The 23,973-nt window shown below is 44.9% G+C and overlaps 1 protein-coding gene across 4 annotated transcripts in view; it reads left to right on the top strand.

Moving 5' to 3' along the window:
• Positions 1-49: 49 nt before the first annotated feature.
• The window catches only part of FNIP1 (folliculin interacting protein 1), a 70,311-nt gene continuing 46,387 nt past the window's right edge, over positions 50-23,973 (top strand). For 2 of the 4 annotated variants that reach the window (XM_055812002.1, XM_055812001.1), the window contains exon 1: positions 50-252. In XM_055812002.1, coding sequence (XP_055667977.1) covers positions 164-252 — 89 coding nt within the window. In that variant the 5' untranslated portion in view covers positions 50-163. Of the gene's footprint in view, positions 253-19,502; positions 19,522-23,068; positions 23,650-23,973 lie in introns of those variants that run through there. The other 2 variants (XM_055812003.1, XM_013303557.3) reach the window with 2 other exon arrangements.

The raw sequence follows: 23,973 nt of genomic DNA, 5'->3' as shown, positions 1-23,973 counted from the left end.
CCGCCCCGCCGGCCCTCCCCTTCTGGCAGCGCCGGGTGACTAATTTCTGTCATATGACTGTGACACCGAATGGAGTCGGGCGGGCGGAACTAGCCGCGGCGAGGGGACGGCGCTGCGCGGAGCCCAGCGCCTCGGCGGCGGGGGGCAGCGGCGGCGCCCCAAGATGCCGCCCACCCTGTTCCAGAAGCTCTTCAACAAGAAGCACGGGCTGAACTCCCCGGCCAGGGACGCCCGGGACGACTGTGTCTTCAGGTAAGCGGGACGGGGCCGCCCTTCTCCCCGGCCCCAAACTTCTGCGCCGAGTTCCCAGCCGCCCGCCCTGCCCCGCCGCGGGAGGAGGGCGGCAGCCCCCGGCCCCCTCGGCCGCCGCCCGTGCTGCAGCGGGCCGCTTGGCGCGGCTCCCCTCTGCCCGGCTCCCCTTAGCCTGGCTCGGAGCGCTGGTCCCGGGGCTCCGGCCCCCGCCCGCCGCCGCAGCCCCGGCCGCGCAGAGGTGCCCCGGGCCGGGCCTGGCCCCTCAGGCGGGCGCTGGGCGGGAGCCCCCGGGGCCGCCACGTCGGGGCCGCCTCTCCTCAGGGCTGGGCCGTGCCTGGCCGCCTTCCCCCCCGCCGCCCCGGGCTGCCTCCGCTCGGGCGGCCCCCCCGGCCCGGGCAGCCCGCTGCGGAGCGGGGCTCAGCCCCAGCTCGGCCCGTCGCCGCCTTCCCGTGGGTTTCACCCGGTCGCCATCAGCGGCGGGGCCCCCCGGCCTTCCCGGGGCGGGTGTGGGGCCGCGGCTCCCTGCGGGGATGCTGCGGGCCGGGCTGGGGGGGAGGGCGCCATTCCGCCTGAGGCGGACCCGGGAGCAGCCTCTAGAAACGTAGAGGAAAGAGGGGTGGGTGGGTATAAAACGTGAAGTTTTGGCTGCTGCCGGGAGGGGTGTGGGGTTTCTGGTGAAATTTGTCACGCTGTATCCGCGACGTGAGTGGATCTGCCGAGGGGTGCCAAGCCCAGCACGGGAGGCGGGAGGGGGAGCCGGCCCCGGCCCCTGCTCCTGCAGGCGGGTGTGCAGGGAGCAGGGCGGCCCGGGGATCCCAAGCCCCGTGGGGGGTCGAGGGGCAGCGGGGCAGGGCGGCCCGGGGGTCACAGGCCCCCCGGGGGTCCCGTGGCGGCCGGGGTTCCCGGTCCCCCGTGGGGACGGGCGGCAGCGCCGGGGCCCAGGAACGAGCCGGGGTCCGCTCGGGGCCGCCGCGCGTGGGAACAGGTGGCTGTTGTGGCTGTGGAGGCGAAGCGCCGTTCCCCGAGCGGATGGCGAAGGCGCTGGGCAGCGAGCGGGCCTCGGCCTGGCTGGCGGCGGCAGAAGGGAACCTGCAAAATCGTTTTGGAAGTGCAGGCTTGGATGCAAATACAGTACGCTTCGTTAGTAAGAGTTGTGCACTTGTTAAAACACTTCTCAGTGTGGTAAAGCTCTCCTCCCACCCGCTGCCTTTAAATTTGTTACCTGTGCAGCCTTGGGATTGCTCTGTAAAGGTAGGTCTCTGGCTGATGGGCTTAATTTTATGTGGTGGGATATCCCTTTTAACTGCAGTGATGCAATTTAGGTGGTTAATAGTCTATCTGCAGTCATTTAAGCATCAGGGTTTTCACAGAATGTTGGTGGGTCTTTTTGTGTCCTTACAGAGTCGGGACAAGCTCCTGGACACTACCTGAAGCCAGTGCTTTAACTGCTAGCACACACCCTGTAAAGACAGGAGTCACAGCTGCTCACACACCTCGCCACTCTTTACTGCGAATGGTGGTTCCTTTTTTTTTTAATAATCTTTTTAAAGAGGTGAAACGTTTTAATGATGCCTCTGTCATTTTCTAAAGCAGCTTAATACCAGGATCAGACCCCTTAGTGGGGAAGGGGCACCGGGACTGCTCTGTGTAATTGCCTTGCCTTTTCTTCCCTGTTAAGACATTCATTAACAATGAATTTGTATAGAGACTGGTGGTTAATTCAACAGCTGCAGTGCAGACCCTGGGGCAGAAATGTGGGGATCACGCCTGTGTTGAAAGGAGAGAAGAGTGAGTACTTGGCAAGGTCTTTTATTTCCTCTTCACCTGCATCACTCTGTACCAAACTGGAGGTGAAATTTAAAGAAAGATATCACTGCCTGCTCTTCCCTCCTGTGTTTACATGGCGCTGTTTCGTGTTGTGATGTGAACTGTCAACTGGTAACGGGTGAATCTGCAGTTACTTTTGTTGGCGGACCCACAGGTATAAAATCCCAGGAAGAGACTGATGGCTCTTCTGACTAAGGCTCTGGAGGTGGGTGAGAGACCTGGCTCTTAGGATAGCCAAGTACTATTTTTTGAAGACTAACACAGATGCCCTCTAGGCATGTTGCCTAACAGCTGCTTTCATTTTTCAAATGGAGATAAGTCTTTAGGTAATCCTCACTATGGGTCTAGTCACTTACTGGTGAAACTCTTGGATAATGCACACCAAACAGACCATTATTTATTACAGCTGGGTCTTCGGAGACTGGAAACAAGCACTCTGGATTTTTAGACTGCTCCTGGTTCCAGTAAACCTAAAGGCACCAGCCTCATCAATTTCATTTGGGCTAGGTTATGTTTATGGATTGATATATTACTGTCTGTTTATATTCTGAATAACAGAACGTTTTCTAAATATTCTGAGCGCTGTTATTTCTGACCGTCTTCACTTTGAAAGCTTTGTCCTCTTACTGAAGAGACTGTGTAGAACAACTATTAAAAAATACATAAATTCCCTTAATAGATTTTGTGAATAGCATGTACTTAGAGAGAAAAGCCCAACTACTCTGGCAATGACGGCAGTATAGCAGAACGTTTAAGGATGATTTTGATGTTCATTGTCTTTTTGACTATGAATATATTTTGCATTTCTGTCAAGTTCATTGTCAAAGTTTAGCAGGACATAAATTCTATTTAATCTAAGCTTACACTGTTCCAAAAATAAAATAATACTTTTCAGGGGAAGTGTACTTTGTTTAGTTGTTGATTTATTTGTTTGGTGTTTTTTTTTTTCCCCTTACTCAGAATCTCTTTCTGTGCTGTGGGTGTGTGAAATTTTACGAGCCTGGGTCTAGGCAGACTGGGTACAATCCTTCAGAAGTAGGCGCTAGAGAGGCTGACAGTTCTAGTGATGTGACCAGTAAGTTAGCAAGTGTCAAGCATTTGCTCATGTACCAGTTTGCCTTTTTTTTTCCACATATATATATATATACCAGTTTATTTTACAGAAGAAACCTTAGAAAATCACAATAGATCCACTACGTATTAGTATTTTAGCTCTTCAGTTCAACAGAGGGCAGTTGGCAGGCTTGGCTTTTAGACTGAAGTCTCTTGGTACAGCTGGATATTCACATGGTGAGCAAGAATATTCAAAATTGTAGTGGTAAAATCTGTTTACAAGAAACACAGAAACACCTGCAAGTATTCTAAAGAAGAGACAAACCCTGAAGTTCCAAGGTGTAGAGTACCTGCTATCTACTGCAAATAGTACTCACGTGAGTGGATTTTCCCTGAGGGTAGCTTTTACTATAAATAGGAGCTCTTGGCCATATTGTAGCATCTGGCACTGGTGGCTGCTGGTGACAGGAGAGCTCAGCCCATGCTTGGGCTGATACAGTGATTGGGAATATGAAATTTCAGGTATGTTGTTTTCTAGAACTTCAGAATCAAAGTATTCCTGTTGTAAAAATGTATAAAGCTGTTCACATGAGTTGTATGCTGTAAAAGCTCTAAAAGGTGTGTACGCTTTTAAATAGCAATTAAATAAACACTATTCCAGAATGTTCTGATCAATTTCTGTAGTAAAATGGAAACAATCTTACAAAAACTTCCTTAAACTAAGCAGAAGCAGCCACGCAGTTCTGCTAGATACTGTATGGGCACACAGAGCATTCCACTGCACATTTACAGTACTGACTGCCACAGATAGCAGTTTTGAGCTGCTGTTTCTCTTCTGGCTTTCTAGGGGTCTGTTGCAGTGCTTGGGAGAAGAGGGAGCTGCTAAATCACTGATAGCCAGGTTTTTGTTCTCCAGAATGGGCTCAGTAAATTACTGAGAGGTCTTGGGCTTTATATCTTTGTTGTTAAGATATGTGGGCAGTATTTCCAACGGTAAATACAGCTGTAAGGAGCGCAGCAGAGTGCATCCATTGAGATAGTAACTGGGCTTGGAGCCCTGTTAACCTACTGCAGAGGGAGATGGATGGTCCTACAATACTGCATTATGGGACCTAGTACGTTTTGGGGTTGTATATAGGAGAGAAACTCAGTGGTTTTTTCCCATCTTATGTATAAAGTTCAAATATGTGTTCTCTTGTATCTCTAGTCATCTTTCCCACCTAGCTGGGGGTAGAGGGATTATTAATTAGGAGTTCTTTTGACCCTACGGCTCAATAAAGGTTCCAGTGTGTGTCTGTTGGGTTTTGGGTTTTTTTGAGTTTGTTTTGTTTTTTAAATCTAGGGAGCTCTAAAGAACCATCTCACCCCGAGGGACATTCCACCGATGTTTGCAAACTCTGTTTTGCTCTTGTTAAAGCACCTGTTGTAGAGGTACAGCTGTGTGGTAATTGTTCAAGCTTGAAAGAACCCCTTCCAGTTTTGAGTTTCACCAATGGTGTGGAGTATCTTTGGGCACATTTTTCCTTTAGGGGTTTGCTTTGGTTATCTGGGTATTTCTGAGGACAGGCACAGTTTTCCAAGTGGGAAGATACAGGAATAAATAACTTTAGATGTTCTTTTTTATGGAGGAGGCCATTTTCTGTCATCCTGGAAGCGTGCTTTTTGGGGTCTTTCTGTAATATGTGCTGCTCCTTTATTGAGAGAATAGTTTGCCAGGTTTGTGAGATATGAAAGGCCTAAGGCGGGCTGGAAAGTAGTATTTCCTGAAATCTGTCTAGGCATGTATCCCCCATCAGCCCAGACTCTTTCTGTTCTCTGTGGCAGTGATTTTAAATGGTATCCTGAGATTTGTTTCCTTTCACAGGATTTTTGGCAGTGGGATTCATCAAGGGAATTGCAATAAACCTGGAGTTGGAAATGGGTAGCATGATACAAAGATGCTTCATGAGCCAGCTCTTCTGCAGAGCTATTGTTCTTGCACAGTAAAAATGCTGTATGCTTTCTTTCAAAGGCATAAATGCTTCTTGAACCAGTAGCTGATTTCTTGAAATAAACTATGAAGAGACTTGAAGACATTTAACAAAGTGTAGCTGAGGACTTTTTAAAGTGGTGGATGGAGTAAGGTGAAAGTGGAACATTAAAGTTGTATTTACATTGATTTTTACAGTCAAAGTTTTACCCATCAAACTTCCTGGCAAGCTTTCACATTATTTCTGAAGGTGGCTAGCACTGATGACATAAATAATTTATTGTGCTCAGGACAGGGGTAACCACCACAGATTGCCATGTTGCTTTCCATTTTTAAGGTATGGCTCCATGAAATGCCAAAGGAATTCAGAGCCAGCAGTGTCTGGACTAAGTAGTATCATCAGATCTGAGAGAGAGCTTAAAAACTGACAAAAATACTGCCAAAATTCTTACTGAATTTACTCTTACTGAATTACTGCTTCCACAGCAAACAAGGTATCCTGCTTCACCCAGTCAAATCAAATTTCCATCCACAGCAGGTAGCTGTGTGTACAGCCTGGCTGGAGCCCAGGGAAGCAAATCTCTTACCAAGCTGTGTCAGTCCTTGTGAGCAATGCAGCTAGCAAATTCATTATCCTAACAGCACTGCACAAGGCTTTTTAAAGCTGTTCCTCAGCACTGGTGTCAGTGTGTCAAGCCAGTCTGACCAAAACGTGCTATTAATGAAACAGTGTGTTTTGATATTTGCTCACTTCTGGCATTCTGCAAGTCTTTCACCAGTAGCTGTAAAGCTCCTGGCATTTCACTGCTTCAAAGTTTACCTTCAAAAAGAACTTTAGCTGGACTTCATTTTGTAATAGCACTAGCTTTTCATCTTTTCTCATGAATTCAAAAAGCTTTTGTCCCATAATTTTTAAAGACTATTCAAATTCTTAAACATCCAAAATGCTCATGTGTTTTTATTAAGATTACTTCTGCCCTTTAACGTCCCTTAAGTTTTGGGTTTTATATAAAAAAAATAATCCATCTTTTTTGTAATGTCTCTGGAAGAGTTTTTGGCTTTTTAACTTGCATTCATTAGCTTGAATGTAGCAAGTTTTAATAAATACTTCACTCTGATTTATGCATGGTTTTCTCTATCGCTGTAATGACTTTGGCTTGTATTTTGAAATATATTGCTGTTTTCTAAAGTACTTATTTTTGCCAGATTCTGTTTTGCATTTCCTGTCATCTGAGCTTTTATGTACCTTCCAGTGCTTTAGGTCAGCTTTCGTCTTGGAAGCAGAGATGTACAAATTAATAGGTTCCAGTAAGCACCTCTGGAGCACAGAGAAAGTTTTGACAAATTCTGCTGAAGGGGCCGCTCTCCAAGCCCTCCTTGACACCACTCTGTAGGTCTCCCAAGTGCTTCTTCAGGTAGGCATGTGTTGCTGCTAGAAGATCCAGCATGTCATTGAGTATTACATGCTAGCTGTGAATAAGTCAGTGCTGCAAGCTGGGTCTGTGCAAAGGCTGAAGGGAGCTGCACATCAGAGGGTTGGTGGTCCAGCCAGGGATTGTTATTTACCTGTATTGTCGTTAGATCCAAAGAGATTAACTTGGATCGTTGCCCCCATCATGCTAGGTGCATGTGAATGCAAAGAGTGACCAAATGATCTGAAAACTGTTGGGGTGCTTGTGCCTACCTGACTTTGTCCCTTGGAAAATTTTCCTTTGCCCTGCTGGGAACACACCCTGCCTAGCCGTCGCTTTGCTTTAGCTTCTTCCTGTCGCTTGTGGAACAAACATGAACAGTGGCGTGGAAAAGCCCTCTGTTCTTTTTTTCTCTTTTTTTGGAAGGAGATAAAGATACAAAATGAGCTAATTCACAGGTTAAGGGTCACCCTTACTGCCTTTCATACTGACATGTCCCATGGTGGCTGGGATCTTGCAATGACTTAAGAACTTGGCGTCACAAGGTCACACTGCCCTTAGTGGACATCACAAGGTCGGCGCTGTCAGTGCGTGTGCTTGGCTTCCTCCCAGCCTGCTGCATCGCTTCCTCCCCCTGGGATGGCACGGGTTGTCTGAGCATGGCCTGCAGTCTCTTGCCTTGCTAAGCTGCCCTTGGGACAGTCACTTTCTTGGTTCCCCTTCCAGCATTTCATCTCCTTCCTCTAAGTTAGAAATTGTTTTGAGGAGAAGCTGGAGTGAGTGAATCACCACTGGACCTCTGGTGGTTAGGCCTTCAGGCCACGGTGCTAGTTTGGATCTTGCCAGCTGACCAGGTGAATCCTTTGATTTTACTTCTGAGTTTTTGTTGGATTTCCGATTGCACGTGCCAGGCAAGAGAATGTGGCTGTTTTCCCTCTGGAAGGCATGGATGTCTGCCGTCCTCTTCCCCATGGGTTTGACCCAATGTGGCTGAGACAGACCCTGCTGCCATGCTTGTTCTGTGGAGACAAGATGAGCTGGCCCATCATCTCCGCTGTGGGAGAAAGGCTATGCTGACTTCTTGCCATGGTTTCTGTGTGTATGTGTAGGCATACTGGAGTGAAAATGCTTCTTTACACTTGGGTTATGCTGGCAAGTGTTGCAAGAAGGTGTTTCTGCCAACTTAAGGGTTCTGGTTTTTCGCCTCCTTCTCCAGGTGAGGTCATTAGGGGTATGAAGATGTGCCAAGAGCATGGGCTGTCTGTACCTGTTTGTCCACTGTGAGGGCTTCTTTTTCTGAAACAATTCTACCATTCTTTTTCTGGTGTCTGAAGGTGTGTTTACATGTCTCATGTTGTCAACCTTGCTCTCTTGGGATGGCCAGCCCCTCTGGTTGACTGATGCATTGTCCTTCTTGTGTTTTCAAAGGGCTTTATCCTTTGCTGTGTGTTCGCTTCTGAGTTAGCGTATGCTCATGGTGACAGCTTGGATGAATTCAGGCTTCTGTTCTGGAATAAACTGGTCCAGTGTGACTTGGAGCCTGCAACTTGTGTTGTAATTTTGGCTGAATGCTGGAGGTGACCACTTTAGAAGCGTGTTTTACGAGTGGAAAGTAACGCACACGGTGGTTTCATGCTCAGAGGCTGTGTTCCCTCCTATTGCTACATCTGGAGCAGAATGTCTGCAAGATCACATGTTCGTGAGTAACGTTAGGAAAAATGCAGCTCCGAGTTGCACCAGCGAATCCACAGCGTGGTTGTGCTGGGCTTCCAGAATCGGCAAAAAGCAGAATTTGTCTCTGAAGACTTCAAAAATTTTGCATTGTGGTATAGACAGAGAACCTTAATCTATAGAATATCTGCTGGAGGGGAAAAAAGTTCTGCCCATTAAAAACAGGAAGTCGTTTTATTCATCTGTAAATGACTTGCTAATGCACCAGCTGCTCCACCTTACACTGAGTGGTAACAGAACTAATATATGGGAAATACTCCTTTGAAAAAACTCATTTGCACAAAATACACATGTGATTCTGCTGTGCCTAAGGAATGTGACCGTAATGATTACATTCAAAAGGCGCAGTCCTCTCTGCAGGATTAATCACTTCTAAAAATACATACCCAAATGTGTTCTGCTCTGTAGAAGTGTGAACAGTTATTATGTAGTCTTTGTATTAAAAAGGATTTATTTATTTTTTACAACAATGCGTTGTGCAGTTGCTTAGTGCTCAACTGAAGCTTTTAATTGAGGTAATTCTGCACATTTGCGTAAGAAGTACAACCTTTTTCTTTTCTGAAACCAATAGCTTCTGTAGATACTGTTATTCAGAATACAATACACCGCAGAGAAACTTGTTCAAACATGTAAATTGCAGCACAAAATACTATACAAACTACATACAGCATATTAACAGTGCATGCACATAGCACGCATCCGCAAGTGCGATGTGTTTGTACAAAGTTTTCTGTCTTTTCTGAAAAAGTAATTTCATAGCCCTTATCAAGTAATTAAACTTTTGGACTTAAGCAGTTTGACTAATGGAAAAGCTCTTTATTTTAAGCAGTCTTGTCTGATAGTTTTGCACTTAGAATGTAGCTTTTATGTATTATCTGTCTTTGAAACTATGGCCTTGAAAGAAACCCCCATTTTATATAGGTAGAGGACTCTTTGAGTGATGCCAGTGTCACTTAGTAAGAAGCTCAGCTGTAGATACCCTGTTGCTGCAGCTTGAACAAGTGAACCACCAGCAATACTCCGTGAGCGGTTTGTCACGTGAGCGCAGACCCAGGAGGCAGCTGTTGCTGGACGTGGTAATCTTCAAGCATGGAAATGATCTATTACATATCACTGAGCCTGCTCTGTTTCTCCAGGATGTTTCCACAACGTTGTCAGCAACGATTTGGCCTAAAATGAGTAAAATACATCACAGAAACAATCGTATTTATAGGTACTGTTCATGCCCATGGTACTCATCCAGATGTGCTTGTTGCCTCATTAGTAGTGTCTTCAAATGTCTTTCCCTTGCGCCAGCCAAAATGTCAACAGAACATTAAACTTGTAACAGTACCACAAACCCTCTACCATTTCAGTTTGTGTGATATATAACTGGGAGGAAACAGGAGCCAAATGACAGTTCTCTGCCATCTGTTTTAGTCGATAAATGAAGAAACTTTGAGCTCAGTTCAGCCCTGACTTTAGTTCCTGGCATTGTGCCTATTTTAAGCCAGAGCAGTATCTTCACCCCAGTTTCTCTGTCATTTTCCACTTCAAGAGAGCCCATTGGAGCAGTTGCTTTGCTGTATGCTCTCTTCGGTTTTTATTTTAGCCTTGCTACCTGTGGAAATGGTGGCTCATGCAGTGCTGCGCTCAGTCTCGCACTCCCCTCTTAGTAATTTCAACACCTTTTGGTTGGCTTCAGTCATGTGTGGTGGAGAATGCGAGAGCAGAAGTCTGAGTGAGCTGAGTTTCTGTAACTTGAGTGAAAATCCTGCACATGCTGTTGCGTGCTTCCTGCCCGTAAGTACCCATGAAGCTCTGAGTTGGCTACACCTCGTCATGTTGCTCTTTTCAGAAGGCATTTCAGAGCAGACGTGGGGACAGCCCGAGTATTGGAAGAAGACAGCACACCTGTGGCTTCATAGTTTGCTCAGGAAACAGCTATAGTGTGACCACAAGAAAGGCCAGTCCCACACTACTGTGAATACCAGGACATCAAAATTTCTCTTTGCCAGTTATTCTGCTTTCTAGCTAGTACTGAAATACACACCCATCTGCTATGTACTTGCATTTCTCTTGCCTTGTGCGTGCCTTGCACTGTGTTGTCCCAAGGTATAAACAGACCTTCAGAGACTGTGGACTCAGCACTTATTTTGGCATGTTTCAGGGTAATTGTGAAAGAGGACAGCAAGTCAGAAGGAAGCACGTGTGAGCAGTTAGCTGAGAAATGAACTATCAAACAGGAATGAGATTCTTGTGAGGGTTTTTTTGCACACGCACGCACGTGCACACACACCCCCACCCACCCCACCCCAGACCTACCTAGAAAAAGTTCTTGCCGTTTGGAGAGTTGGCTGAATGATTTGGTTACACCTTTTGGTGACACTTGGTACCAGAAATTGGTAGAAAAATGATGTTAGTTCAGATGTTAATGAAAAATAGGTGCAGATGATAAGCTTTGTGGTTGTGTGCTCAGAGAACACAGGCTGCAAAACATGGTCTGCAGAACATGCACTCTCCTTCTCAGAATGTTGTCCTAGTTGAATTATATTATCTGAACATCTGAGAAGCTGTTAAGGAAGAAGTCTGCCAGAATTTTCTTGTTCCTACAGGAAAAACAACAGTATTACCTCCTAAGACAGAGTTAAAGAAATGCCTCAAAAAGCGAACTGGCTTACAGTGCTAACTGTGTTTCTATTTAAAGGCAGCCCAAACTCTGACATATAACTTAAATAGTCAGACAGAAAAAGGTGGTTGGCTTTTTTCAGTACTTAAACATATTTCAGCTGCTGTGAGTTACTGGAAATTACTCTACTTTCTGAGTAGAAAAGGAAATTGTTCTACTGACAGCATGAAGGGCTGAGAAGCTGTGAAAATAAGCGTGTTGGTTTCTTAACTACATGCATTTGCTAGTCATACAAGAGATGCTAATCATGAACTCATGACCTCTTTTTCGAAAACAGATATAATTAAAAAGGATAGAATGAAAAAAAATCAAAGCAACTTAAATTCTTATGAGACTAACAGAATTGTATCTTTACATAAACAGCAATGTTTATCAAACTTTGTTTTTCAGATAAGGAAGAATACCACTTTGATATGACTGATTTAATTAACTTGCTTTAAATTCTAGTGGTTTTTTTTCATAGTACCTTGTGTGCAGTTATCTTCAAATGAATTATTTTGATCAGTCTGAAAATGTGTCTATTTTTAAAACGTGCCATCAGATTTTCTGTTTTGGTTGAAGAATGCTGACAACCAGCAGACAGCTTGTGTTTGTGTGTTCTGTAGGACTTCTTTTCACATTGGGGTTAGAAGGTAAGACACTGGGTATTAGGGTTTTTGTTTGCTTGGGCTTTGGTTTTGGGGTTTTTTGGTGTTGTCCTCTGTCCACATCCCATCCTGTCCCCCGGATTGGTATGTATTCACTTAAAGACTCATCTTTTCTGTTGGTAGCTAGCAAGCTAGCAGGACAAATCAGCTAAATTACTCTCAGGAGATTACATTAGTCTATACCTGCGGTGGAGAAAAAAATGTGCAAGATGACGTAAAATTCACTAATGGCGGTTGTTCTCATTTGTATGGGTAGAGAAAACAGAGGAAAATAACGTGGTGCAGGGAGTTCAGCAAGAGATTGTTTCAATATAATTTTTTTTTTAAAAAAAAAGAGAAACTTGGAAACAAAGCAAATGCAAAATGGCCCAACCCTATAAAGTTCTCAGTGTAACTCAGTGGGATTTGAAGGCTTTCAGTGCTGCAGCCTTGAGCTTTGCTAAAGGATATTTATGCTGGAAGAAAAGAGATCCTAAGAGCAAGAAAGATCCTACTCTCGGATCTCTGTCTCCTGTATATATATGTGTGTGTATGTGTATTTCAAAATACACCCAGGTGGCTTCATTGGCTGTCACAGCTCTGAGTGTATGTGCACCTCAGCCATCAGAAGACCATGAAGCAGAAGCCTGCCTACCTTGTTCAGCAGTGCTTGACTGCTGTCTTTGTTGTAAGGTCTTTTGTGTTTTTCCCCAACAGTGAGATAGCTAAATTCAGTGTATGTGTACACTGTGTAGACAGGCCTAAATTGTTTTAATGTAATGCTGGACAGACTTGTTTGCTTCTTAGGCCAGAACCATAGTTCTAAAACTTGTGTGTTAGGATTTGGCAGGGGGGAATAGGTGCTGTATAAATATAAGCTCAGATATTGGCAACAGAAGAGATGGAGAGACTTTTGAATTTCTTTCACTTGTGGACAAGGAATAGATTGTTCCCAGCGTTTATCAGTACAGTGCATGCAGCCCTAGAGCAGCTGGGGACCACTGCCTATGTGTCTGCTGATGGAGAGAAGGGCTGGTGGTAGTCTGCCTGCACCTTCTGCGTAGCTGCAGCAAAGCAGAGCGGAGGGGGGTGCCATGGGCTTTTATTTGGAAGGTATGATGTGAACGATGACAGCTGCTGAATACAAAAAAATAAAAGTTTGGAGATGCTGTGTGTGAAGTGAGTGTAATGAGTATAAAGTGGTAGCATTTTGGAGCTGTCCTGTGTGCGGAAAGATACAAAGATATGTGTGCAGGTGTAGTTGGAGGCAGTTGGGTGGTGCTGCTGTAACTTAATGCATATATTTAGTGGGACTGTTTCTGCTTGGTTGGTATTCCCTGCTCATTGTAATGTTCTCCCTCATCATCACTGTCCCTGTTGTTTGGGGCTCTCCTTTGGAAACTAGTATTTACACACATGCACACACACACACAGAGGAGGAAAAGAGTTAAAGCCTCACTCATTTTCCATTCCATTTTTCTGTTCTCTTAGTTTTGTTCTGTCTGAGACCTACAGTGCTGCCTCTCCTCTCAAGGTTTCCCCTGGGTGCTGTACTGTCCCCTCCTCCTCCTGCCAGAAGCAGTAGGGTGCATCCTGTTTGGGGTTACTGCTGTGTCACTTCAGATGACATGCACTAGCATGAGAAGGGGAAAGGGAAATGAAGAGCCAAGAGAGCGATTACTTTGTCGAGAGCTCATTTAAAAAAAAAATCCAACAAAACAACCAAGTCCAAAATGTCCTGGTGGCATTGACAGCTATTGCTGTCCAGCACGTGAGCCCTTCTTTCCTCTTGATGCAGCAGAATAAATAGCTTCATGGGGCGCTGTTAGTGGTTCACAGCGGGATACCTGCAGCACTAGGGTTCTTTGAGTTCCCACATCTTATGGATGCTCGTGTGGACTGACTGAATAGGAGAAAAAAGATGAGGCAAGAACTTTTGAATGAGAAAGAAAAGCTGAGTGCCACTCCATGGGAATGAGAGGAAACAATAAATGTTGGGGGGTTTATGTTCTTGTTAGACTGCAGCATGTGAAGTACAGAAGATACAAGAGCTGATGCTGAGCTGATAGGAGCTAGTTGGGAAATGGCTCGTTCTGCTGCAACCCCCAGAGAGTCCCTCTTGGGAGACAGGCAGGAGTTGCCCCATCTGTTGGCAAGCTGTGTTGGCTGGGAGTATCTGGAGCTACATTCTCATCAAACCATTACCACCGGCAAAAAGAGGTTTATTGAACATACACTAAATATATATATCTCTCTTGATTAAGTACAACCTCTCCCAGCAGAACAATGTAGGTTTTATCAAGTGTTTCTGTTGATTCTGTGAGCTGTGAGGCAGAGCTGGTTTGGACTGTGTGTTTCAGCTCAATCCTGCGATAAGGAAGGTGTGTGTATGTGTGGCGTGAAAAGTTTCAGTGCTGATTCCTAGGGAGGACATGCTGAGCTGAATCTGCAATTTCTTTGTTGCAGACTAGGATTTTTGCAGTAAGAAAAGCTATGTGGACGCATCGGGACTGTTTTCAGCTGATGCTCAGAGCTTGCGTGTATCTGTCTTGCATAGTTCTTAGTAAGACTTGACCAGTTCAGCTGTTCTGCAGTAGAAAATCCCTCTAGATGGACAGTCATGTTGAAAAGCTTATTTTGTTTAATCATGATAGGGCAGTGGCTAGTCCTACACTGTATTTCCCATTCCTGCCATTCTTAGAAACCCAGGGCTGTGAGCATGTAGTGACACTTAGAAAACCAGTGGGGACAGCAGGAAATACGAGTGCGGAGTTCAGTAACCCATTGCAAACCCATTAGAGCGCTTTGTTAAGCTTCGTTTAAAGTTTGAGCAGCTTCCTTAAAATCAGAGGGACCACTAGCTGTCTGACAGCTAAAAGCATGCACAAGTGCTCTTCTGCTTTGGGGAACCAAAGTATTCGGGACCTCACATTTGTAGTGTGTTGTTAGGAGCCAGGCTGTTCCATGATTCTGGCAATCTGGTTTTTTGCAGATGTTAAATGAAGTTGTGTGGCCATGTGGCTTGTTCAAGAATCTTGATTTGTATTTGTCCTCGTGTCCTTATAAGTTACATAAAAGTGAAGTCGAGCAATGTTTTTAGTGTCTGCTCTATATAGATCTACCTGAAATAGTTTCAGGTCACCTTTGCATGCTTAATTTGGGAAACGATTGAGCAGCATGACTCTTGCCTTGGAGAATTGAGCAGTCTAGGCTCCTCACTGTAGTCTTGGGGCTCTTGCAATATCTGCACAAATCAACATCTCATCCTCTCTGCAAATTAAGCAGGGGCCCGTTCAACTTGTAGAGCCAGTAAGGGAGGGATGTTCAGTCCGCGGGTTGGAGCCAAGTTAGGAAAGTCTTCCCTCCTGAAAAGCAGCCGTAGGATAGAGCCAGTCCACCTAGATACTCACTAATGTTATGTGGCAGCTCTGTGAAAGCATTCCTAATTGTTTCTGGTTCAGAGCCTGGCAGTAGTCTTGAAATGCAGTGAACTTCCTGGTTAGTAGTTTTGAGGGTTAACTAAGGGGCTTGGTTAAAGGCCCCTGGGCACAGAGCTGTCATGGAAGCAGCTCTCTGTGCAGAAGGGTTGCAGAATTGGGCCAGGCATCACATTGGAGGTGTTGGTGGATGCATAGATTCAAGTGACAAACGCTGTGGTGTCAGGCAGTTGTTGATTCATGGGGAGTATCTATCATTAGCTCTCATGGGGTATCGGTGTAAATGAGCATCAGGTATGGATAGGCCAGACTGGGATTTCATTTCATAGATATTAATTTGTTATACTTGTTTATACAATCATCCTCTGTCTTTAGTTTGCAGTTGTTCCTGTGTAACTGAGATGAGTTTTTGGTGAAATCTGAGGGGGGAATAAGACTGAGTCAGCACTCTGCTTAAGCCATGTGCTTTACTTTAAGTATGTAAGTAGTTTCATTGCTCCCAACGAAACCGCTCATGTGCTTAGCATTAGGCATATGTTTTAAATAAGTTGGTGATCCAGAGTCTGGGGTGGGTTTTTTTGTTTTTGAGTAAAATCTATACAAATGTGGAGGGTAAGGCTACAAAACACGCAATGTTTAAAATGCTACAAATAAAAGGTTTAAGGTAGTATTTTTCAGGAAAAAAGCTTCTGGCATTTAATGCGTTTTAGTGACACGCTGAGCTTAAATGTCACCTTCGTCGGAAAAATGATAATCATCTGTGAGCGTGACTGTCTTGATAAATGACCTGGCAACATAGCAAGCTAAAGTTCACCATAGTCCTCTACAACACCAGGCTTCAGACTGAAAGCAGCATTTTGGCATTATCCCTACGTCAAACCTCAGTTGAACTGAGTACTTATAAATAATTGTTCGCTAGCTTTTCCTATTACAGATATACAGTTTGTGAAATTGGTTTACCATGTGCTGAAAATTTCTTTGATATTTTTGAAAGCATGTTGCTATGGCAACTGGACCCCATAACAGAAAAGCCTCTTGGTTATAAGGCTAAGAAATTCAGTTAACAACCAGGAATAAAGCCATAGCAAGATAACTTGTATTCTTTTTTTCCGAAAGCAAACAAACCAGCCCCAGCGTGGTATCCTGAAGCAGCTTGGACCTGGATTACCAGATGGAGGGGCACACCCTGCTCGCAGAGCCTCAGAGTTTGCGCTGCGAATGCTCAAGCTGGTCTCAGCTCTTACGGCAGAGAATAATCGGGGAGTTCACAAGCATCTTGCTCCGAAATAATTCATGTCTTGTCTTTTTTTTTTTTTTTTTTTTCATGTGGAAAGGTTGAAGCGATTTGATGGTTTGGCTTATGGGCAAGGAAACATGAGTTTTGCTTCTCAGAACTGGATGTCCCCTTTGTGCTTTGCTAATACAGAAACTGGCAGAACAGGCATTACTTTTTCTTTGACGTTAGGGCTTGCAGCCCTGTTTCCTTGTGTCTCATGACTGAGTGAATCAACACCTAATTAAACAGTCACATGAGGGACAGAGTAAAATGCTGCTCAGGCAGTGATCATTGTGAATCTTTGGAGAATAACTACTTACATCTGTCTTCCTCCTTCTCCAAGGAAACCTTAACAGCTGCAGCTTTGCCGCCTTTTTTTTTTTTTTTTTCTCCAAGGGAAAAAAGATCATGTAAACCTCGGCTGAAGCAATGCTGTCTTTGCAGATACATGAGACAAGGGGTAGGGGGAAGAGAAGACTTAGAAGTGCTTGACAAAATCTTGAGAAAGTGGGATGATTTGAGTTTGTGCTGGGAATGACTTAGCTGAAAGCTTGAAGGTGTGTAGTTCTTGCGCGTTTGACACTCCTGGAAATTTAACTGAAAATGTGAATGTTGGGCAAGGAAGTTGTGAGTGGTCTGGGGGCATTCTTGGTATTTTTAGTTTTAGTTGTAATTGTTTTGCTTGCAGCGTGTTATGAAAGGTCCGTAACAATTGCTTTCCATCTCTGGGTGGCAAATACTTGTGTGGAGATTTATTGGGCTCTCAATTATCACTCAGTCACAAGTGCAGCCACCTTAATCAATTACACAGACGTGGCCTACAGCCAAGGAATGCTCAAATCCCCACGCTGCCTTCTTGCGCTGTATGACTTTCACCACCAAGGCAATATTTTTTCCCCTTATAAAACTCACAAAACAAGTATTACAGGATGTTTTAATCAGCATAAACAGATGGCTACCTCCACCCCGACACGGTGGTGGGCTCCCAGGTAGCACATGGGATGCGCTGGGCTGTGCAGCAGATGCCTGGATCTATAGCGGGCAGTTTTATTGCTGTCATACCCTGGCATTGGAAGTAGCAGTGGTTTGAGTACTCCATGATGCAGTATTTCCAGGCAAGGAGATACCAGTCTGGGATCATTCTGGCCCGCCTGCTGCAAGGTCAGTGGGTTTCGGGGCTGTGCTGAGCCCAGGAGAAAGCAGGGTCTGGGCAGCTGCCCCGGCAGGGACCTGCTGCATCCCAGGGCCCTGGGCACAGCATCACCCAGCCCCGCTGGCCCATCCCGGCACAGCTCACAGGTTAAAAAACGTGACATAAAAAAATACAGCTGTTTATGTTCTAGTCTTCTAGCTTTTAAAAAGTTATTTATTTCTTAATATATCTATCTGTTAAAAGAATGAATGCTTATTTAGGTGTGTTTGCTTGGTGCAGAAATCATGTGTCATGTCAGGATGTCAGGTGTAGCTAGAGTACACTAACAATTTGTTTACGGACCTTGTAGTGCGCTTTTTTTTTTTTTAATATCTTCTGAAGTAATGTATTGAGAATCTCAGTTTCCACTGTGTGAAAAGAAAACTGCCATAGTTCTTAAAATTGCTGGGAAGGGCATGAAAATAAAAGCCTTAAAGACTCTTTAGGCTGAAGATAAATACAGCAAATTCAATTTTTGCCTATTAAAAAAATGAAAATGTTAGGATTCCTCAACCAAAGTACTCTTGTTATATCAGGAGTCATTCAAGGATTTCTTCTTATTATTAATATTAGAGTCAATAGCAATAGTGGAGCTATAGCAATCCCTCTAAGATGTCTTAATTTTCATGGCAACAGAGTGCTTGAAGTCAACCTTGACTCTAATGTATCTTCTTTTTTTTTTGTGTCATCTATTAATATCCATGATCGCCAAAATAAAAAGCATCAATTTACCATTAAGTTACCTAAGCAAACTTTGCAGTCGATAAGCTTGTGAGCTTGTTTTTGTTCTGTCTAGCACTGTGAAACAGTCACTTTTTTATCATATTACTAACTCTCAACAGTGGTCACAGATGTAACAGAGATGCTGGCTTTCATAGGCAAAGGTCGCTTTATTGTGCTCCGGAAACTCTCACGTATCGGGCACAGATAGATGCTGCATGTCATGGAGTGTTGTGCTGTCATTTACACTTTGAAGAGGGGGTGGAAAACAGAAGATAGTTTTATGTGTGGATTTAAACACTAAAGAACGTATCTAGGCATCACCAGAGTTACACAGCATAAAGGAGGGGGAAAAAGACTTCCCCCCTGCCAACCCTCTTCTGCTACACTAGATAATTCTGTGTGATTTTAGAAAATTCTTTATTTCCAACAGCTGTTGGTGTGCATCAAAAGCAATTTGTATTGGAAATTCTTTTCTCCCCAACTTTTCATTAAAGACACACAATACGGAACTGTTTACACTTTAATAGCTACAGCAGAAGATTATTCTGCTCTGCACGCCTGAGAGTGCACAATAAAATAACTGTTTGGCAGGGGGAAAATGCCCTGTTGTCTCGCAGTACCAGTTGGTATTACGGAGGTTTGTTCGGTGTCTTATTTATAGTAGATTGCAACTGGAAATGTGATTCAAAACAAACACCAATGTTCCAGTAGCTTAACCATGCATCAGATTTTTACATTGATAGTTGTTTTTATTTTAAGACTCTTCTATCATGACTTGAAAAATTATAACAGTGAAGGGACAGTCGATTTGCTGAGGTCTCAGCATCCACGTTTTACAAAGAAAGATAATATTCTATGTTGTACCTTCCAGGAATGCTCCCAGGCATAGTTGTATTTATGCTGATGCTCCTTTACATCACCGATGGAGACAGTTTGTTCCAGTCATGAGACCTCTTGCTGCTAGTTAGAATCCAGTGTATGGAGAGTTTATAAACTGTTCTCTGATTTTTTTTTTTTAATTGCATCTGAAAAGCACTTTTCAGTATTAAAAATCTGGTTTCCTTTAAAGAAATAGGGGCCCAGGTTTTGAAAAGCCTGCAGGCTGCTTGCAGTGATCTTTCTCATAGTTTTGGCTCCTGCTGACCTTTGGCTGAGTTTATGTCTGTGTGTGCTTATCTATGGTGCGTGCAGGTATGTGTATGTGCTCCAGTTGTATACGGTGGGTTTATGCTTTAATACTGCCCACTCTTCCTCTTCAGCAGTGAGGAATTCAGTGGAATTTTTTTTGCAGGGATGCAAAAATGGACAGAAAGCACATTTTTGTAAGAGTCTGGCTCAGTGGTGATCTTACTAAGGTGAGTATTTGTAAAGAAATGGTATCCAACTATTGCTAGTCAGGTTTCAAATAAAATCCTAATTGGTTTTCTCTCTTTTTGTCTAATGTGGCTTCCAGCTCCTACCTTCGTGCATTACTAAGCAATAAACATTTCTTGGCTTGCTTGCCAGTTCTTTGTTGTGTGCATTTACAACATGTGTGAGGGAAGCCTTCTTTCAGGAGAAAGACTGAAAAAACTTGCTAAGGCAGTGGAGACCGAGAATGAATCATTTCATTACTTTTTTAGCCTGTGGTTGGAAAAACTCTATTGTCTGTTCGGTTTAAAATCAGATGATTTATACCCAATAAGGTGCCTGTGAGCCTTTGCAGTAGCTTTAAATGTTTTCAGAAGTGCCTTTGGATTAAAATTAAGAAAGTAACTCTTTTTGGTGCTGTTTTGTTTTGAGGTTTAAGGGGTTTTTTTGGCTTAAGTATGTTTAGGAAGGAGCCAGAGCCGCAGTCTGGCATCGGGGTCTGCACAGAATCCATTGGGCTCCGAGGTGCTTCATTCTCAGGGCTGTTCGATGGGCTGAACACTGCCACCCACACCTTTCCCATCTGCAACTGGGTGGATGTGCATGGATACTGGAGTGCCCTCCCAGGATCTCTCTGTGAGGTGCTAAGGCAGGAGCTTTTGATCACTTCATTTTTTGAACTTGTTAAGTGTCTTTCTGAAGCTAGGTAGTATTATCAGCTTTGTTTTCCGAGTTCAGATTTACACACACGCACACACAAAAGCCTGCACCCTTTCGAAGAGATGGAGATTATCATATTCCCTGCCAAAGCCAAATACTGCCTAGGTGGTGAATGAGGGACTCTTTGGGGGGGAATGCAGGGCAGGGAAAGGCAGCTTTCTGGAGATACCTTTCAGTGATTGGTGCTGTAGGCCTGTGCAAAACCTGTAAAGCTTTCATGGTGTAGGTGAAAACAAGTTACTGTATCTGGAATATAACTCAATATTGTAGTTATAGCTTTTTACTGATCAGTGGCCCATTTTGGGTTTTATTTTTACTTCCACACACACACCCCTCCCTAGAAACAGCACAGACAAGCAGCGAGGAGTGGCCGAGGGGCTGCGCCGTGCCCCTCTGCACTGCAAGCTGCTGTTGGCTGAGCAGGGTGGGCTATGGTTCTGCACACCTGCCTTGCGTTCCCCCTTCCCTGCACAGCCTGAACCTTCTCGGAGCCTGGCTTTGTGTCTGCATTTGGCAGCCGGTACGTTTGGATTTGAGCGCAGACTTGGACCTAGGTTTCAAATACCATAGGTACGTACTGGTGTGACCAGAAAATCTCAGTGTCCTCAGAAATTTAGAATCAGACATTGTTTTTGAAAACTTACCTCCTGTGTTCCAGCTCAGTAAATAGAATGTTCCCTGTGACTGGATATACACCTAGGGAAGAGGATGGTGCGTGTTTAATCTTAGAGGCCTGAGTAGTTTCTTGGGTATGGGAATGGTGACAGCGTGCATGAACCAACACTGAGTATCTGAAGGCCTTCCTCAAGCAATAAATATTTACTGATCTGGCTAAAGCACTGTTTACTCTCTGTACACTTTGAGTCTGTCTTTGTTTGAAGAGAAATTCCTTACAATATTTTTCCTGGTCAGTTGTTGGATGGAGGCTGGGTCCGCTTTCAAAGCACTTGTCTTTAGTACGCATCAGGTTACCCTGAGGTAAAATGGAAACCTTAGATGTTACTTCTGCAAATAAATGTTTACATAATGCATTGCACTGAACTTCTCACCATTGCATGTCTAAGAAAAAAGGTCACTCTTGACATCAGTAACCTTTGGAGAGCAATGCGTTTGCCACACAGGTAAGGTAAGTTACTGTGCACAGCACATTCCTTTCACTAGATTGGGAAGGTAGGAGGTCAAATGTTATTGCTTACAACTCCCAAGCCTCGGCATTTCAAGCTTAAAAGGCAAGATACGGTTTAAAGGCATGGGTCCTGTAAAATAGGACATGCCCCATTCTGCTCATGGGAGTAGTTGCATTGAGTTCCCTGGCACTAGTCACATATGAAAAGGCAGGTCTATAATACATGTCTGTGCAGCATCAGGGCCTCAACTCTTCATTTTGAAATGAGAAACTTCCTGTAAAACATTCCTGGTCACCAAAGATAACAGTTCGGATTTGGAACCAAGTACCTACCTATCTTTTAGTATTACTGCTTTTGTGTCAAAAAACTTGCCCAGCACCTTCCTGTAATTAAGTAGCAAAACTGCTGTTGTGTCATATTTATTTGTTGTGTCAATAGTTTGATTTCTTCCTTAGCTTAGTCCAGGAGACATGTAGCAGAAGAGGGAGCTCAGTGTTCTCCGGTGGAGGCCATCTCAGAGGGCAGTACGTCAGCTGGGCTGTTGGGATTGTTGCGTCTTGGGGCCAGAGCCCATGAACAAGTGTCAGCTCACCCACTCTGTGATACAGGGGAATTGTCAGTAGCCCTAGACTTTGTCTTGTGGGATGCAGTGGAACAGGAGATTCTGATGATCAATGGATTTTTGCTGCCTTTGTATTTGAAATATTGGCAAAAGCTGTAGGTTTTCAGATACGGGGGGGGGGGGCGGGGGGGGGGGGGGATGTAGGATCTATGATGCTACAGTCTTCTGCCTTTACATATTTCTTGCGTTTTGTCCGAAGATAATACAGAATTAATAGTATGAATGATTAGCCCCACCTACGCCTGTGACAAGACTTGATGCCTTTTAATGTGCATTGCTTTTTTGGATGCTTGGTTCCTTCTTCACTTCCCTGTTCATCTCTCTCGTTCCTCCCCCCGCAATTTAGAGAAAAAAGTTCTTTAAATAGCAAGCTTTTTGCTTTTGTCGTGTACCGGGCAGCCTTCCTAGCATGGCCTGGGTCACCACAGGGAGCAATCACGAAACCTTGTTTACAGCTACCAGGTCGGTCAGGATTTCTTCGGACGTTTATTTCACTTCTTTCCCGACCCCACTCCCCCCCTGAAAAATCCCTCTATATTGCTATCCAGTTGTCTGGCACGTTCCTGATGCTTCCCTTGTAATATTAATGAGCCCTTAGAGGGCATACAGTGCTTCCTTTGTTCTTACAGGAGCGGCGGGGGGAGCGGGCGCTGCTGTGATAGCGGCGCAGAGCTGGCTTTGCTTCGCCTGCGAGCGCGCTGCGCCGCTGGGCGCCAGCCACGCGAAGGCGGGCACCAAAGAGGGGTGGCTGTGCGGCGCCTCTCCCCGCTTCCCAGCACCCATGCGGACGAGCCCCCCGCGGTTAAACCTTTAAAGGCCTTTATTTTAACGGTGAAATGGTGCGCGGGGGTCGCGGCGGCGCTGGGGTTGGTGGCGGATGGCGGCTCCAGGTGGCACGCGCTGACAGCTGGGTCACGTGGTGGCTGTCCGCGCTCGCCTTTCCACCCCTCTGCCTCCGCGCCCGGCCGCAGCACAAGCATCCCGTCGCTTCCAGGAATGTGAGGGCTGGGGGTGCAGCCTGGAAGGAGGCCGCCCTGCTTTGCTCCCCCCCCCGCTCCCTTCTTGTCCCAGCAGGCTGAATTCCCGGCGGTGGCGGCTCGTGGAGGTGCAGGACGGCAGCCACAGTTGCCAGGGGACTTGGGTCATGAGACTCAACTCCGATCCGCTCGCTAGAGGAGGATAGATGGCAGTGACATGTACGCTCCGGCGCCTGCCGAAGCAGCACTTAGCTTTCCGATGAATTAGATTGATCTTCTCTGCAGCAATACACGGGAAGAGACAAAGGCGCGGGGAAGACGGGCGGTATTCACTTGAGCAGAAACCCCGGGCTGTGCACCAGAATGGAGGGGCAGGATTTGGGTTATGAAACTCCAGGGCAGTGCAAACACAGCCTGGTGCAAGCGCCTATATTGTGCTTCGGCGAACTGCTCGCTTTAAGGTGGTTTTTGTGATCCTGTTGCTAGGATTAAGCCTTTTGCATTGCAGCATGGAGAGTCTTTTGTTTGAGTTAAATTCAGACCTCTTGATATGTCACCTGACAGTCTTGTGGTTTTGGATGAATATGGCTCATTGCTATTATTAACCTGAGTTGGCAGCTGGGCACAACAGGAGTTTATAGGGATTTTGAAAAGTGGAACTGCTCGGGGGACAAAGATGCTTCCCAGGTACGATCACCGCACAGTTCTTGCAATTATTTTAATTATTTGATGGCTTAATATTTTGTCTGTGATGAAAGTATTTCTTTTCCAGGCATATGAAGCTTTTAAGGATTTAATTTTTGTATGATTTTTCTTATATTTATATGCTAAATGGCACAAATGTTTTGGGTTTTTTCCCCCCTGAACTGGTTCTATGTGTTATAATTTTGCAAAAGGAGGTGCGGTCTGCTTGAATAATATAAAACATTGTGTTCAGTGCTGGTGAATTTAACTGAAAGGAGCTGTGTCTTGTTTGTGTGTATTTTTTATTAAAACGGGTATTTCAGAAGA

The sequence above is a fragment of the Falco peregrinus genome, chromosome 8, assembly GCF_023634155.1.
Source record: "Falco peregrinus isolate bFalPer1 chromosome 8, bFalPer1.pri, whole genome shotgun sequence".
In the NCBI taxonomy this organism is placed as follows: Eukaryota; Metazoa; Chordata; class Aves; order Falconiformes; family Falconidae; genus Falco; species Falco peregrinus.
The sequence above is the reverse complement of the archived record's forward strand: the minus strand, read 5'-3'. Positions and strand labels throughout refer to the sequence as shown.